Raw genomic sequence first — 17919 nt, forward strand, 5'->3', positions numbered from 1 at the left:
ATTACACTATAAATATTTTCCTAACCTTAATACAATTGTACATGAAACATGCATCCTTATTTATGCAAATAATAATATTGAAATTGCAGTACATATATTTTCCTATCCGTGATAAATTCTATTTATTATTTTACAGAATCTCCAAATGATAATATTGATTAAAATTTCAATATAAATACTTTTTTAACCTTAATACAATTATACGTGAATCATGCATCCTTATCTATATCTATACTACTAATAAAAACGAAATCCTACTTTTGCAACTTACTGCCAAACTACCTCCCAAGCTATTACTATACAAAATATAATAATTATTACCATAAATAATAACTCAATAAATGTGACAAACAGCTGCCCTTGATCCATTTCCTGGTGCAGATCCAGCTATTCTGTCAATCATGATGACAACGGAGCTGATGTCACTAACTGATGAACTGAATGCCTCAGGAGACATCCTACTTGCCTGAATAAAACCATTACGTAAAAAAATATAAATTAGACATGGATTTGAAGAAGAATAGTACATTGCAAAATAAGCAAGAAAACTTATTCTTACCACTTTAATCAAGCGTTCCAGGGGTTGTTCTACACTCGACTTTCCAGGAACGGTTGATACATTTGCATGTGCTCGGTCTAGACTGGAAAATTCAGCAAGCAAAGGAGATGCTGATATCCCTAGAGTACCAATTGCAAGAGATTGACCTGGTGCAGATGCACTAGTAGCTTGTTGATGCCCTATGCTTCCAGCATTAGGGAGTGACTGAATGCCAGACTCCCCAGGCATGGGAGATGGAGCCAAGGGAGTTGAAGGAGAAGGGACAACAAAAGGTGAGCTTGCAGATTGGAGAGGTGTTCCAGCTTTAATCAGAGAAGCCAAAATATTTTGCTGGTCAATTTGTGGAGATGAATGCTGGGATAGCTGGGGAGATAAGGCCTGTTGAAGTTGAAGTTGAGGTGATGAGGCCACACGCTGGCCTATGGACTGATGCTGCTGTGGAAGCACACCTGATTTGATAGCAATCTGTTGCCTCATCTTCAAATCATTAGAATCAGAAATCTGGTGAAGCTGTTGCATCTGATGTGCTGCTGTCAATGGAGTCTGTGATTGCTTTATTTGCTGCTGCTGTTGCATTTGATGTCTCATTTGCTGGTTATGCAGCATCTGCTGTTCATGTTGAAGTATATTAGAACTGCGCTGTAGGGTACTCAGTGTATTTGCACCCCTTTGTGATGATAGTGAGCTCATGTTTATCTGTTGAGGACCACTGACAGGATTCTGCTGTAAAGATCCTTGCCCCAAATCCACACCAGTACCATGTTGAAGTGTGTTTATCATGTTCTGCTGAGAGCCTGAAACAGCAGATACAGATGATAATGAACTGTGCTGCATCGTGGTCAAACTATTCTGCTGCATTGTTGCCATGGAGCCCTGTAGATTTACAGATTGCATTCGAGGATTAATTTGATTGTCATGAGTTTGTGTGTGCTGAGGTTGCCCTTGCTGCACAGGTTTTCGGGGCCTGTTGGAATTAAGAAAATAAAGTATTTGTTTCTCAATGGAAACCATTCTCTCCTTGTGTTGCAGCTGAACTTCACTCTTGTTAAGCTGCAAGACATGTAGAAAACGTTCCACCATACATTTTAAAGTTCCTGAGCTTGTTAATTTGATCGGTTGGGGGTTGCTGAAGAAGAGACTCACACTGCAAAGAACAAACAAATTGTGTTAGGATAGAATCTAACACGGAAGTCAGGAATATAGTAGCCATCAAAGATTCATGCCTCTTCCTCTTATTATACAACTTAACATGTTCAGAGGGTCTGATGCAATATAATAAGTAAAATGCATTCATCTCACCTGAGCCAATTTGGTAGAAATCTTCACATGCAAGTCAGTAAGATCCATAAAATGCATATCTTTCATGGACTTGATCTGTATAAAAGTTTCACAGATTCAGTTGCAGGGTTAAAAATCCTTCCAGACATCATAGAATATCCCTATCATAATACTTTCACGTGGCAACCAGACCACCAAATGGGCCCAAAAAGAAAATGGAAGAATTGAAGCAATATCACTAAGAACAAGAATTAAAAATATCATGGTCACAGAATGCAAATGTTAAAACTTTGTAGGTGCTGAAAAATAGAGAAACTCACAAACAATTCTGCAACTCACTTGTATGCATTTCAGTTTAACAGGGAAAACACGGAATTCACACAACTTCAGCTTGTGTCTAACATCATCAACTAAGTCAAAGAAAATTAGAATAGAAAGACATTGTCCTCATAGGAAACATAATTTTATTGAAGAAGATGAGATTATCTTGTCCCAGAGTCCAGATTATTAACTCATTAAACAATGAAGAAGATATAATTGTCTTCTCCTCTATTCTTGGCCACAGCAATCACAGATAGTTCATAGTATACACACATCATCCTATGGCAATCACAGATGGCATACACACACCATATGATTTATATGTCAGTACTGTTTAGTTTCTTACAGTCATTGCATGCAAATCTCTCTGAGTTTAAATCTGAGCTCATAACCCTCACCAAGTTTTTCATCTCACTTTCTAGCATAACAATCTTCGCATTCTAGAAATATTTAGATGATTATCCCAAGTTGAATCGTATAGAAAAACACTAGAATGGTGTTTCAAATAACCCAAATGTGTAAACACTAAACAAAAAATGAAATGTCAGAATGTTTTTTAATCCCCAGTGGTTTTTGTGTCCATGGTCAATGATATATTCCCATTTCCAGCTAGTTCTTATTGATATGTTTTAATGACAGTCAAATTTAACAAGTCTACTCCATTTCTGCATCCAGACAGAATCCTTTTAAGTAATCTTCTGTGAATCTACTACCTTTCATAAAGTTACAGTTAAAAAATAAAAATAAAAAAAATAAAAAATAAAAGAAAAAGAGGATGTACCTTTTGGTAAGCCTCTTCCTGCCAATCAGCTCCATTTGCATTTCCCGTCTGAGCTGTTGAATCCAGAGATGCTATACCACAATTACAAATGTAGAATAGAGTTACGTAGCTTTTAATGGTGAAAAACTTAAATTGGAACCCATCCCTTGGCCCATGGTGTTTGCCACTGAGTTTTGAGAAACATTGGGAATACCTTGAATATTCTGCAAACCAGAACTTTGGTTGACAACATTTGCCACGCTAGGTATAGCCAAATTGCTGCCAGTAGGGAGTGCAGGCACCATATTTGCAGAACTTTGCAGTCCAGTTGATGTTATATTATTCTGAATGTTCTGAGACACCATTTGCTGTCGTGTTTGAGCTTGATTGGTCACCATAGGAATAGAGAGTGGATGTCCTTGGCTGTTAACCTGGTTTTGCATTACATTGTGTGTCCCTTTAGAAACAACAGAATGTACTGATTATTGAATGCCAAGAAATGTGTCAAAATCATACTAATGCGAAACAACAAACAAAGCACACCAATAAAAATGGAGAGCAAATCATTTTAAATTTTAAAATACAGTAAAAATATGAACCATATTCCAAAATTAAATATTATATGCCAAAATTAATTAATACAAATAAAAAAGAAAAATGATATTCAGAAATGGTAATAAAGCATAGCAAAGGAAAATCATCTACCAAAGAATTTCTGTACTAAACAAAGACCTACATGAAAAAGAATCTTCTAAGTTCTAACTTGGAGAATAGAGTAATTAGATTGAATATATAGTCAAATGTCCTCTTCAACCAAGTTGGGACTTTTACATATTAATTAAAGCAGAACAAAAGTGCACAAATAGATGAGGATCCTGTTATTTCACCTGGAAGTTGGGGGTTCTGAGCACTAGTTGTATTGTTAGACTGCAGAGAATTGGCCATGGGATTTGGTGATTTTGTCTCCATAGCCAACATCTTTAAAGATATCTTCCTCAGATAATCTGACTGCAATAAAATTAGACAGGGAAGGAAAAGGTGTCACTAAGGCCTTAAGTATATATATATATATATATATATAGATTGCACACAGAATATTCTGATACTAAAAATAAAAGAGTAAACCAATTCAATAATTAGCATACTTAAAACAAGGGAGAGATATTGGTAATCACACATAACATACACACCTGACTTACAGCAACAGCATAAATTTTTTCCTCAAACCTTACTGCAATTTTCCTAAGCTCATGAAGCCCTTCTGGTCCAGAGAAGGGAAGATGCCTCTTTAAAGTCTACATTCTATAGCCATCACAGTTGAAAGACATATCCATGGAAATAGTATCATATGTAAAAGAAAAGCACTTCAGAGCCATCCCCAAGCACTCCAGTATTAACCAAACATAAATGCACAAGGATTATCATACACAAACCTAAAAAAATGTTTAAGATTTTCTTTTCTCCTAGCAGACAGTAGGAGTTGCAAATACAAGACAAGTAACAGCAGTCTTGCACCCTTCTCTACCTTCAAGCCGTATCTCACCGAGCATAGATAGTATGTCCAAAACATGTACATTGTTACAATAACAATTCAAGAAATAAAACAAGAAGCATTGGCCTTATTGAATAAGAGGATGTTTATGGCCCCATTGATTAAGATCAATTCCTTAGCCGTGATCCTGTGATCCTATGAATATTAGCAATATCCAGTGGAATCAATGTGCAATTCTTCATGCTTATCAATCAGCGTAAGATATGGACTAACAGTAGCGATGATAGAAAGAAAGCAACTTTGGAAATACCGATAAATTCCCACAAATTGCAAACCATAAATCATAAATCATAAAGCTACGAAAGGCCCTCCAATTTGCAAACCATAAATCATAAAGCTCCAGTAAGAATTTCAAAAAACCAGTTATCAAGTATAAATAATAAATTAAAATATTTCAAAACGTGATAAAAATATACATAAAAATATGAATTTTTTTTTTGAGTACAAAAATATGAAATATAATTACTTAGATAAAATAATTCGAATAGAAAGCATATTATAAATTACACATCTTCTAGAAAATAAACAAAAAAAGTAAAAGTTGAAGAATTTCAGTAATTTTTTTTTTTAAAAATACATTAGGAAATAAGTGTTTAGGTATTCCAACTATAAAGGCAGGGGTTTAACCCCTTCCCCTTTAGTAATTTAGAGAGTTGAAATATAAATATATTACCAACCAACCTCTTTAACAATTTGTTAAAAAATACACATATTATTTACTAATACTTATATATATATATATATATATATATATATATATATATATATATATATATATATTGAGGCTATGATGGGCCCCCTCCACGCATGGGCCCTGGGCAAGGGCCCGGGCCTGTATGTGACACCAATCGCTGGTGCTAATATAACTACTATACTCCCAACATGTAGTTGTAGATCAAATAATATAAAGCTTTTGAATCTAAAAGCAATAAAATGGTGAAATATATAAAGATGCTTTGATCTGATTAGCTTGGGACTCGTAATGTTAAGAATATAATGATATAGAATTTGAATTATTCTCTCCCTTCCTCAAGGTATCCACAACCCTTCTCCATTTATCTCATTTTGTGGGCCCAACTCTTCCACCTCGTCATATAATCTCATCCCCTACTTTTTCTTCCGTGTTTCTTAACTTTCTTTCCCTTTTCTTTTTGTGAGTCATACTCCTTCACACCCCTAGACATTATATATTATTTTATTCACTTTCTATTTTTAATAATTTTAACTTTATAATTATAATTTTGATTTTAAATAAAATTAAATTTAAACAACGAAATAAAATAATTTTTAATTATAAAATATAATTTCTTTAACTAATCAAAATATAATTTCATAAATTAAAATTTGCATTCAAAATCATCTATAGAATAAATTAACAATTTGTAAAATATAAAATTTTAAATACTAAATATAACAAAAATTAATACAATTACAAGTTTTAAAAATAACTTAAAATCATAATTTTAAAATAAAACTAAAAATATAATTTAAAAAATTGACCTCAACCATCATTTTACCGTTGAGATCAAACAAACAACAACCAATAAAATAACATAAAACAAAAAAACATAGGGTGGGGGGACAAATGCGCAAATTATATTGTGGACCATGATCCACAATGCATTGTGGACCATGATCATAGCTGATACTGCAGTTGTGTTGAAAAGATACTGCAGCTGTGTTGAAAGGAAACTGCAGTTACACGGAACAGAGGCCATTCATCTGTTCAACACAACTGCAGTTCCAGATGGATGACACGGCCTCTATTTCGCGTAATTGCAGTTCCCCTTCAACACAACTGCAGTATCCTTTCAACACAACTGCAGTATTAACCATGACCCATGATGGTCCACAGTATAACGACTGGGACAAATGTCCACCACCTTCTGCGTGTAAATTGTGGCCCGTGACTATCATGCATCCCGTGTTAGGTTTCTTAGGAAACTCAACCTCTCCATTTATTTTTCATTCCAACACTTTTCCCCATCTCTCTCTTTTTTTTTTTTTTTTTTTTTATCATCATCATCATCAGAAATGGCTTCAGGTTTACAATTGTACTTATTGTAAACTTTGGTTACATATAATACGATACATCTCCCATGATCCCGTGACATGTCTTGATATTGTATCAAAAAGAAATCGACCTGTCATAATTATTTGTGAAGTTATTTTGACTTTGAGGTTATGAGCAAGTCTGCTCAAGCTTCTGCATCAATTGGTTTTCCTTCTTTGCCCAAAATATGTTATTCATTTTATGTCTGAGCTAATTGACCACTCGATCGGCTTCTGAGCTTCTGAAGATCAGGATAATTTATCCCATGTTAGAAAAAATGCTGCTATTCTGTAATACATTTGAGATAGAACAAAAATACAGAAGAACAAGGGAACAAAACCAGATCATTTGCTATCTTCAGGCGTGTAATCACTTTCCTATAAGCTTTAAATCTCCCTCAGAAAAAGCAACAAGATTCCAAATTTAATCTTATAGGATACAAGAAGATGACTGAAATTTTTAAGTTGTTTTGATTAAGAATTTTTTGTAGAACTATAAGACTGTGAAATATCTTGGTGTACTGCAAGTTGATTGCTTGTCTTGCAAAAAATGTTCTCCATCTTTCAGATGTCTCCAAAATATTTATAGAAAATATCTTGACTGTTAGGAGAAGTTACATGGAAGTTACCGGCAGTTTAAAACTCCAACTTCCACAAGATATATTTTAAATAATATATCTATCATGGAAAATATAACTACATGAACCATGTATAACATATACATATTTCATAAGTTATGTCCCTTCGTAGGTCCATAAACTGCATGCGAATATATTATAAAATAATATATTATAATATATTTATAGTGACACGCATGCAACACTGTAGCCAAATTTGTGAATTCATGAATTTGGCAAATTCATCAAATTGAAGTTGCCACCACCGAATGGTAAAACACGAATCATGAATTAATGAATAATGAAGCCGAATTATGAGGCATGAAGCCGAATTATGAATCTTTAACACTTCGGCCAAAATGACTTCAAACTATCATTTCTATGTACTCGGCCATGAACCTTCACAAGGTTCGAAATTAATCTCTCACAAGTCATTTTCTTGATCTCTGAAATGAGTGCCTTTTGGTTCCAACCTTTCATGGCATGTTTGGTTGGATGGAAAATCAATTCCATGGAAAAGATTTTTCAAAAAGTTGAGGAAAATGAGTAATTATGTTGTTTGGTTGGATGAAAAATGTTTTCCATGGAATTTGACTTCCCAAAAATAAAGGAAAACAAATTCTTTGGTTGAGATAGGTATTTTGTTTTCCAAAGAGATTGGGAAGAAAGTATATGTCCTTGGACTATTTTACCCTCATCAAAATTGACTAATTACACATGTATATATAGCCAAACTATTAATTATTAAGGGCATATTGATCTTTAGATTTATAATTCCTTACCATTCCAAATTCAACCAAACGGAATTCATATTCTCTGTAATTTCTTTTCCACCAACCAAACAGTGGAATCTATTTTCCTGGTAATTTGTTTTCCACGGAATTTGAATTCCATTTCCTTCAAATATTTTCCAGCGAACCAAACGGGCTGTCACAAATTCATATTTTTCAATTTATTTCCTACCAAACTAAAATAATATTTATAACTTCACAACTCCAAATATTATTTAAGCTTTCATGGTAGTCCATCTGAAACATTAATCTCCATTATATAAATATCCAACATCCCATCCAACATTGAATTGAACCAAAAACACTAGCTTGACGAGTTGTTGATTCTAGATTTGACATCGCATTCCTCGTTGAATTGGATCATTACCTCGTACAACTCTTTTATCTTTTTTGGAGTTGTAAGAAAAGGACGGAATAAATTATACTCCGTAATGGGTTCACGACAAGAAGTTAAGGTTTTAGCCAACTGTAACTGCGTATAATTTGAGAAAACACAAAAACAAAGTTGGGCGACGATTGGCACAAAGTTTCCCCACTTGAAATTTCCACCCACGAAACATCCATAAAAATCTCATTTTACTCTATATACCATGAAACACCTTCAATTCAGACTTGGGTCTCCACTTTCTGTGTTAAATTTCTCAAGTTTTCCACTGTTAATCCACGAAGAAAAAAAAACTTGGATTCTTGGAGCCTTGAGGTTCTTAGAACCAAGCCTGCACATTTTCTTGTGGCAGAAAAGCTAGAGGAACAAGAATTATTTTCGTAAGTTGGAGCTTAGATTCATAATTAGACACTTTTATTTTGCTTTGATCCCATCACTTCCACTCGGGCCAGATTTTAAGGCGTGCAAGATGTGCAACAACACAGGGCTCCAAAATTTTGAGGGCCTTTAGTCGAGCCCTGGTCTATATGTATTTGTGATTATATTTTTCTCAAAATTAGATTTTTGCATTTTTCTCTTTTCAAATTTTCTTTCATTCGCAGTTTATTTATATTTTGATAGTGCCTCACTTAATTATTAGCACAAGGTCCCGCAAATAAAAAAACCGGCCTGACTTCAACTGCTGCTTCTGTGTTTATTTTGTTTAATTTTGACAGTAATAATGAGTTCCGAGCTTGAGAATGGCAGTGTGGAAAACCTCAGGATGCAGATTAAGGATGCGGGCGGCCATAGGTCGGAATCCGCAAGAATAGGAGACCGGCTGTCGCGCATGGTGAACGAGATGATGGCCGCCCAAGGGGAAATCCTCGGCCTGGAAGCACAGCTGGCCGGGGCAGAAGCGGTTAAAACCGCTCTGACCGAAGAGAAGCTGAAATCTGAAGAGCTGGAAAGGATAGTGGCTGAGCTGAAGGAAACTAATCAACAGTTGAGAGCGGCCGCTATAGAGGCGGCCGCGAACAGGGAGGCGGAGATGCAGAATCTGGAGAAAGAACTGGCGGAGAAGGACGCACTGGTGGAGAGACTAAAGCTGGAACTCGGACAGACAAAGGAGCTCAACCTCTCCTCCGAGAAAATCGCGAGCGAAACCATCGCGGATCTGAACCGCAAAACGGGGAAGATGAAAGCAGAACTAGACGAAATGAGAAGCCAGGCCGACAGGATCCTGGAATCCGAGGTCGAGAACGCGTTGCTGAAAGTGGAGCTCCACAAATGGCGATCAAAAGCCGCGGCAGCAGAAGCCGCAGAAGAACGATGCAAGCGCGAGATCTTCGCCCTCAATCGCGCACTTCAGCTAACCGCCGCCGCGTCACAGCAAGCGAGCAGCAGCATGAACAACGTCACGGTTTCCAGAAAGGAATACGAGGCGTTATCGAACAAGGCAGATGAACAAGTCACGATGATGGAGGAGAAATTAGGGAAATTGGAGAGAGAATTGATGACAGCTACGCATAAAATCAGGGAGATGAGAACAAGAGCGGAGCAAGCTATAAGCAGGGCTGAAGCGGCGGAGAAAGCTAAAGCAGAGCTTGAGGTTAAGATAAAGCGAAGAAAGGAAAAGGAGAAAGAGAAAAAGGAATTCTTTAAAAATTTGCGGGACCAAATCAATTCCTCCAGAGAAGCAGCAGCAACTCCAGATATTGCAGCGAACACTCCAGCTATTCAAACCCTGAGTAATGTTCTTGAAATCCCATTATAGATACTCAAAACTCCCATGCAATCTTAATTTACTCCTATTAATAAGGTATACCAAGTGTTTGCAAGGGAAAATAAAGGGAGAAAATAAATATTCATGTTTTTTTTAAATGTTATACTACGTGGTGCTAGGTCGTCCCTCACCTCATTGTCATTGTTGTTACTGTTTTTATTATCATGTGCTAGAAGTTTTAACATTTGTGTGAATTTATCGTGTAAGAAAATTTTAGTTCATCTATATTTATTAATAGTTATTTATCTGTAAGAAAAACTTAAAAAAATTTAAATAATTTACACGCTCTGGACTCTAGTTGGCAAGATCCCTCTTGCGGCCCTCCAAAGCAAGTTCTTTATTCTAAGGGGAATATCAAGGTTCCACAACATGTTCCAGTCATCAAAATGACATTTCGAAGTCTGAATTTCACCAACAGGACGCTGGTATTCATCTTCAATCGTATAAGCTCCATTCGGGCTTGACTTCCAGCTCAACATCCCAGGAATCCTGATTCGGTAGCATGAGTGAAGCTATCGTAGCCTCTATGAGATGGGGTGGGCAGGTTGTTTCAATGAACGAATTCAACTTAGTTAAGTAACCAGGGCTCTCCCCAAACATTTGGGGGAGTTTAGTAACTTGGAAAAATGGAAAATTGAAGAAGTGGAAGAATGGAAAATAAAAAATTTGTTTATTAAAATTATTTTTCTAAAATAACTTTTCATCTCCATTCTTCCATTTATATAGAGTTTTGGAGAGAGCCAAAATTGACTTCCACATTCTTCCAAATGGAAAATGCACGGGTGAATGCTTACACGAAGGTCCCACGCTCGAATCTTGTTGGACTCGCTTTCTTCGGCAAATTTCTCTCTTCTTTATCTTTGTTGTATAAATATACAAATGTTATATAGAATGATTGTATTTTATGAAGTTTTTGTATTTTGTTTTGTAACCAAGCTATGTACTAGAACTAAAGAAATGAAAAAATTAGAGAAATGGAGAAGGAAAATTGGAAACTTGGAGAAATAGAAAACTGGAGGAATGGAGAGGGAAAAATGAAAAACTGGAGAAATGAAAAATTGAAAATGGAAAAACATAAAAATGAAGTAAACGAACCCTTGTATTTTCACCGTTCCCATCCCGTTTTGCTAACATGTTCCTCAACAATGACTGTCCTGAATGGATACTTCTCCAAATAAAACTTGGGTTATTTCTTACCTGAGCTTGTAGGAAATTTGAGGAGGGATAGTATCTAGCCTTCAGACATTTGCCGCCAATGTGTTAGGATTCGAAATTAGTCTCCAGCCTTGCTTTGCTAAAAAGCAACATTGAAACTTTGTACGTCCTTGAATCCCAAATCACCGAATTTTTTAGGTGTACAAAGTTTGTCCCAAGCGAGGCAATAGATACCTTTGCCAATTGTTCACTTGTTTCACCCATTCCCCACTAGTACCTATTCCTGAGTCTCTCCAGTCTTTCATAGGAGGTTATTGGTAGGAGAAAAACACTAATCGAATAGACTAGAATACCAAGATATTTAACTCCTGGCCTAGGTTACCCATAGCTGACCAACTCAAACCCAAGGGCATGAGGTTCAAATCTACAACTTCTCGGCTGCAAGTGTAGCTCTCTTACCACTTGAGCTGCCCTTACGGGCGAGATCCTCCTTAATACTTGAAGTCATGTTCATGCTGAATGTGATGGTGAATTTGAAATAGTTGATTGTTTGCCCCGAACAGGCTTCGTATTGCTCCATACAAGTCTTGACTGCCTCTGTTTCCCCCTTGGTGGTTTTAAAGAATAGGAGTTTGTTATCGGCAAAAAAGAGATGAGAAGAGATGGCAGGTGTTCCCCTAGCTGCCTGACAATCGTGTATTAAATCAGCACTTTCTACAAACTTGAGAATCGACTGTTGTCACACACATCATTATCAATTCAACCCATTCCTGCGCAAACCGAATCGCCAATAACATCTTGCATAAGAAATCCCATTCCATCCTATCGTAGGTTTTCGCTATGCCTAGTTTGAGCGATGTCCACCCAACCTTCCCATTTGTCTTGTATCTCAGATAGTGCCTTATCTCCACTGCAACTAGGATATTATTTGTGATTAAACGACCGAGTATAAAGGCGCTTTGCGATTCAGAAATCACAATTGTTATAAATTCCTTCATTCTATTGGCTAGCATTTTTGCAATAACTTTATATATGACATTGCACAAGGCAATCAGGTGTAGATCAACAATCGCTTCCGGTGACTGCTTTTTTGGAATTAACATAATGGTAGCTTTGTTTAGACCTTTTGGGAGGCTGTGGTTTTGTGCATGTACAACTGAGGACGAAATCTGCAACATAATCTCTCCTACCTTGCTCCAAAAGTTTTGGTAAAACCTTGGATTTATCCTGTCTGGACTAGGCGATTTGTCAGGATGCATGCAGAAAAAGGCTTCCCTCACATCATCAGCTGAGAACGGGGACAACAACTGTGTAGAGTCTCTTGCATGGGCGAAGGCGAAGTCATCCTTCGCAGGACCTTCCACCCAGACGTTGCAATGATAATGGAGTACAAAGGCTTGTCATATTTTGGATGGGAGTTCATACATTAATTAATGGAATTAGCATATTATACATGAATAGACGAAAATTAAATACTCTGAAATTACAGAATCCGGCATGTTTTAGCCCGAGGGGTGACCAGTGTGATCAATTTTGACACAAAAATAATAGTTGTGGATGAAAATTGGTAGTGATTAAACATGTGGACCAAAACTATCATTTTGCTAATACTCGTGAGACTAAAATTGATATGTAATCTATAATTTGTTACTTTGAAGGCTAATATATGCGAAATTTCAATATCTGATATGCAGACCAAACTTGTATTACGATAATGTGTAGAGTTCAAGTTTTATTTGTGATAATGTGAATATTATGTTTATATAAGTAAATGCGAGTAGAAAAAATAAATGAGGGTGATAAATAAGAGAAGATGATAATGAATATAATCATAGTAATAAATAAATATGTAAGTAGATAATGGTGAGGATGTGATTGTAGTGATATATAGCCAAATAGATAATAGGTGATTTTGTTTTTGATTTAGAAAACACCTTTGAAAAATTGCTCATTGATGAGTAAAGTGGTGATAGTGAAAAAGGGGTGAAAATGTCGTTCCGCTGAGGATTGAGGCTATGACACGTACTTGTATTATATGTAAAATTTTAGGCACTAATGTTTTGGAATTCGCTAGGATCCAAGCAAACTGAGATTAAAGAATTGAAATAAAAACTAATATTTTTGGGTTTTTTATTATAAAGGAATGCAAATTAAACAAGGATTAACCGTATGAAAAAACAAAATGAGTCCAAATTAGGGGTATTGCTCTCTTGATGCACTAACAATCTCATAATTAGGGAAAACAATTCACCAATGGAATTATGGCAATGCACATAAGAATTCAAGTCTAAGCTACGGTAATAATCAATAAACAAGAATTAGAGTAGGATTGCCCCACTTTCGTGATGTATCAATCCATTCAATCCTAACCCTTGAAACACAAAAACATTATATAAGCCCCAAATTACCCATATTTTCATAGCAGGAAAATTGATTTTGATATTGATTAATTGTAATAGAAAAATAAAATTTTAAAAGGAATTGATGACATCAAAAATTTGGTGAATAATTTTGTATTTAAATATGAACGAAAATTGGCACTTTTAAATTAAAATTTGAATTGTATTCTCTTTTTTTTTAATTAAATTCGTATGCATTATATTTGGACAAAAAATTTCAATTATATTTTTTATTTTTGTCATAGAATGCGATAACTTGAAGTCCAAATGGATTTGAACTCAATTAGCTCAGTTATAGAGATTTTCTAAATCTTCTAGACTTATATCTTATCTTTCATAGGTCTTTTTAAAATTATGTTTCTTACCTTCATAAATAGAAATCTCTACCATTATAGAGAAATTTAAATATTAAAAAAATACCTCCCTCTCTATGCTCTTGTCTCCTCACTATTGTCTTCATCTTTGTAGCTAGTTTACTCTATTATTCAATTATATTTAAATTGCATCGATTTCAGAAAAATAATGAAGGTTCAAATTAAATTATTAGACATGATTCTTATTTGTAATGAAACGGCCTGATAAAATGATACTGTTTGAGATTAGAGCTTATTATAGTCCGTGGTTCAAGATATAAATTGTGATGGTAATGCAGCTACAAAATTTTGTCATGCTGACTACTACTCGACCAGTCGTGGGAAGACATAATTTCTTTTTACACGTTTTTGACGGCCTGGTCAGAGGATAAGCTAGCCATCGCAAATGCTAAACACATTTTCAAAATATTTATAGTCAAATCAAAATTTCTACTTGTCTTTCGTTTCAACATATCTTTTGTTCCTTAGCTCGTTTCACAACATTGCAAATCAAGAGATTAGCATTTATCGAGATTAGAATGAATGATGAAGTATAAATTATATATGAGGACACAATGACAAACTTAGGGTGTGGTTGAAAACTCAAAAAATATTGTCTGAAAATTATTTTTTGAATTTTCAGTGTTTGGATATGTCTGAAAAATTAAGTCAACGGAAATCATTTTTCGTTGATTAAGGAAAACAGTGGTGTTTTGGGGGAAAATGACTTCCATTAAATTTTGACGGAAGTAATTTTTCAGACCAAAACTACATTGACGATGAGGGTTTCCGCCAAAACTACGTCCTGCTCTCGTTTTCGGCAGAAACCAGAGCAGTTCTCCGGTGCTCTGGTTTTCGGCGGAAACCAGTCTTTTTTTTTGTTTTAATTTTTTTTAAAATTTTTAATGAATAACATTATTTTTAATATTATTATAAATATTTTTATATTTTAAATAAAATAATTAAAATGTTTAAGTATACAATTTTACTCATTTTTCAGAATATGAACCAAATACATTAACATAGTTTTTCAGAATGCAACCAAATACTGAAAAGGAAAATATTTTCTAGAAAATGATTCATAGAAAACATTTTTCAAAAATCATTTTTCTGATTTCCAAACACACCCTTTTATATATATATATATATATATATATATATATAAAAGGGTGTATTTATATATGTTTGAGAAATAATATAATTTTTTTTGAGTACTACTTTATTACAAGATTATATTTCACTACAAAAGAATCAAATAAATCGGCCATGCTTAGATTTTGGTCATTTCTAATTTTGTGATCCACACGTGAATTATAGGTGTGTGACAAGCTGTTCATACTTTACATATAATTCAATAAGAATATTTTTTATTGAAACTTTTTTTGGTTTGAGCCGATTATTTAAGGACAACTTAACATGATTTATCTTTTTATGATCTTTTTCTAGTTATAGTCATAAGACGAGAAACGCTTCACCCATAACGCACCTTTAGGTCAAGAAGAAACTGAGAATTTTTTTGTAAATCAAAATAACACTATTTAAAAAAAAAAAAAGAAAAAAAAAGGAGTGTTTTCGCTCTTAATGTTCATCTCTTGGTGTCGTAGATTAGTCGGTTTCACCCCTTATTTTAAAAAAATGAATATACTTACTAATCAAATATAAAATAAACCAATCAAATATTGTTAGGAAAAAAGAAAATTAAACCATGAAAGAAGATAGCATTACTCAAAAAAAAAAAAAAAAGAGTAAAATAAACTCTTGAAGTGTTACAAAAATAAAAATTTATATCAAAGTGAAAAATAATCCCAATGAATCTTTCTTTTTTTATTTTATTTTTTTGAAGAGCGGAGTAACAAAATGCATGCTCCTATCATTCCAAACACCTTTCTAAATGATGGTGAATCTCCCATGACAGTCTCTCACGAGTCATATATCTGTGAATCACAGATCAAATTAAGATGGAAATGTAATATTTATATTTAAAAATGTAATACTACGTATTAATTATGTACCAGTTTATTACGTAGTATTACTTATAAGTGAAAGTAATATTTATAAGGAAAAATGTGATACTTTTGAAAAAATAATAAAACAAAAGAATAATAGTTAAAAATTAATTAATACTAAAACAACAATAACAATAAATTGTAAAAATATTTTAAAACTAAAGTAAATAGCACAAAATACTTATATATGTCCTTATAAGTCATGCATTTACATCTAATCAGTTAAGACGAAACAACTAATTTAGCCAACACCTCTCTATAACCAGCTAATTAAACCAATTAACATAATCCACTAACAACTATCAGTTAATTGGCAAACACCCCATATAAAATCTTAGATTCTTTATTATACTTCAAGTAGTTGTTTTTGTATTTTTGTTTTTTTGTTTGAATACTACTGACTCTACTCTAAGTAGTTGCTAAAAGGCGCATATATAGTTTCTTTAATAACCCATTTTAGTCTAAAAGTAGTATTTAAATTTAAATTAAAGTTTCTATATTCTCTGTATAATTCAAAGATTAAGAAATTAATTTAAAAAGCACCAATCATATACCCTTTTTTAAAACCTATATAAAATAATTGAAAATAAACTGGTTTAGAGCATAGCAGCTATGGTGGCGAATGGCAAATATGATTTGCACCACCACCATCATCATCATTATTACTATTTATCTTATACGATGCATTTTAGTATTTAGAGATTAACATCACTTCGTTAAATTCTATAAATTATTCGATTTAATAGGGTATGCATGCTTACAAACAGAAAACATATTTTCTAGGAATAATTCTTGAAAAATAAATCATTTTTTTTAAAAAAAACATTTTCATTTTCTGGCGTTTGGATGAAAGTCAGAAAATAGTATATTTTATATTTGGCGAAAAGTCAGAAAATTATATATATATTTTTTGTATAGTTCATTTAAGAACATGAATGTAAATCTACTGCAATGTTATTTCTTATAAAATATTAACTATTTTAATGATCTTTTATATTAAAATACAATTATAAATTAAAATTTATAATAGTTATCCAGATTAATAATAAATATAATAAAAAGATGTAAATAAATAAATTATACTTTGTAACTTATTATAATAATAAAAAATTCTAAACTAAAGAAATTGATTTTTTTTAGAGGGGGGAGGGGGTGGTATGGGTCAAGCTGGACCAAATTTTTATTGTTTGGTTCAATCCAAAATGCGTCTTTTTTGTCAAAATGAGTATTTCATTAACTTCATTTTTCTTTGATAGCCAAACAGTGAAGTCATTTCCTGGGTTTCGAATAAAACTGTATTTAGTACTACTTTCGTCCTATTTTATGTATCTGATTCGGTTAACAAGACTTGACTGAAGTTATTTTTAGTTCAAATTTTCATAATGTTAAGTTTAGTATTAGTATATAAAATTAATATAATAAGAAACTACCATTAAATTTAAAAATAATTAAAAAATATTAAAGAAAATAAGCAAACAAGAAGTAGTTGACTTGACCAATGAATTGTAAATAGGACAGGTAAAATGGGATAGAGGGAGTATATCTTTTATGTTGAATTTTAATTTATAACATGACACTTAATTTGGTGATAACAAAATTTTGATTATTTTGAAAAAGAAAAGGAGAAAGTTTTACTTTTAATCTCATAACTATTGTGACATAAGCAACATTTAGTCCTTGACTTTTAATTTCACCACATTTAGTCCAATGACATGGTTGACATTATATTGTTACATTTGGGTATGTTGTAATTTGTATCCAGTTGGTTTTAATATCTAGGACAATTTGATAATTTTACAATGTTCTATTCTTACCCAAAATAGCATAAATGACATAATAAATAATATAAAAAATTATTTTTCATTAAAAAATCTATCAAATTATAGCATATTATATCATTTATGAGTAGTTTGTTTTTAACAATAT

The 17919-nt window shown here is 33.4% G+C and overlaps 1 protein-coding gene and 1 pseudogene across 1 annotated transcript; one reads left to right on the forward strand and one right to left on the reverse strand.

Annotated features, from left to right (window-relative positions):
• Positions 1 to 220: 220 nt before the first annotated feature.
• LOC116011326 lies at positions 221 to 4228 on the reverse strand (annotated as a pseudogene).
• A 4808-nt stretch (positions 4229 to 9036) lies between these two features.
• On the forward strand, positions 9037 to 10071 carry LOC116010772 (COP1-interactive protein 1-like). Its single transcript, XM_031250282.1, has one exon. The coding sequence runs from the start codon at positions 9037 to 9039 to the stop codon at positions 10069 to 10071; it is 1035 nt and encodes a 344-aa protein (XP_031106142.1).
• Positions 10072 to 17919: the final 7848 nt, after the last annotated feature.

Source organism: Ipomoea triloba, chromosome 2, assembly GCF_003576645.1.
Source record: "Ipomoea triloba cultivar NCNSP0323 chromosome 2, ASM357664v1".
Classification (NCBI taxonomy): Eukaryota; Viridiplantae; Streptophyta; class Magnoliopsida; order Solanales; family Convolvulaceae; genus Ipomoea; species Ipomoea triloba.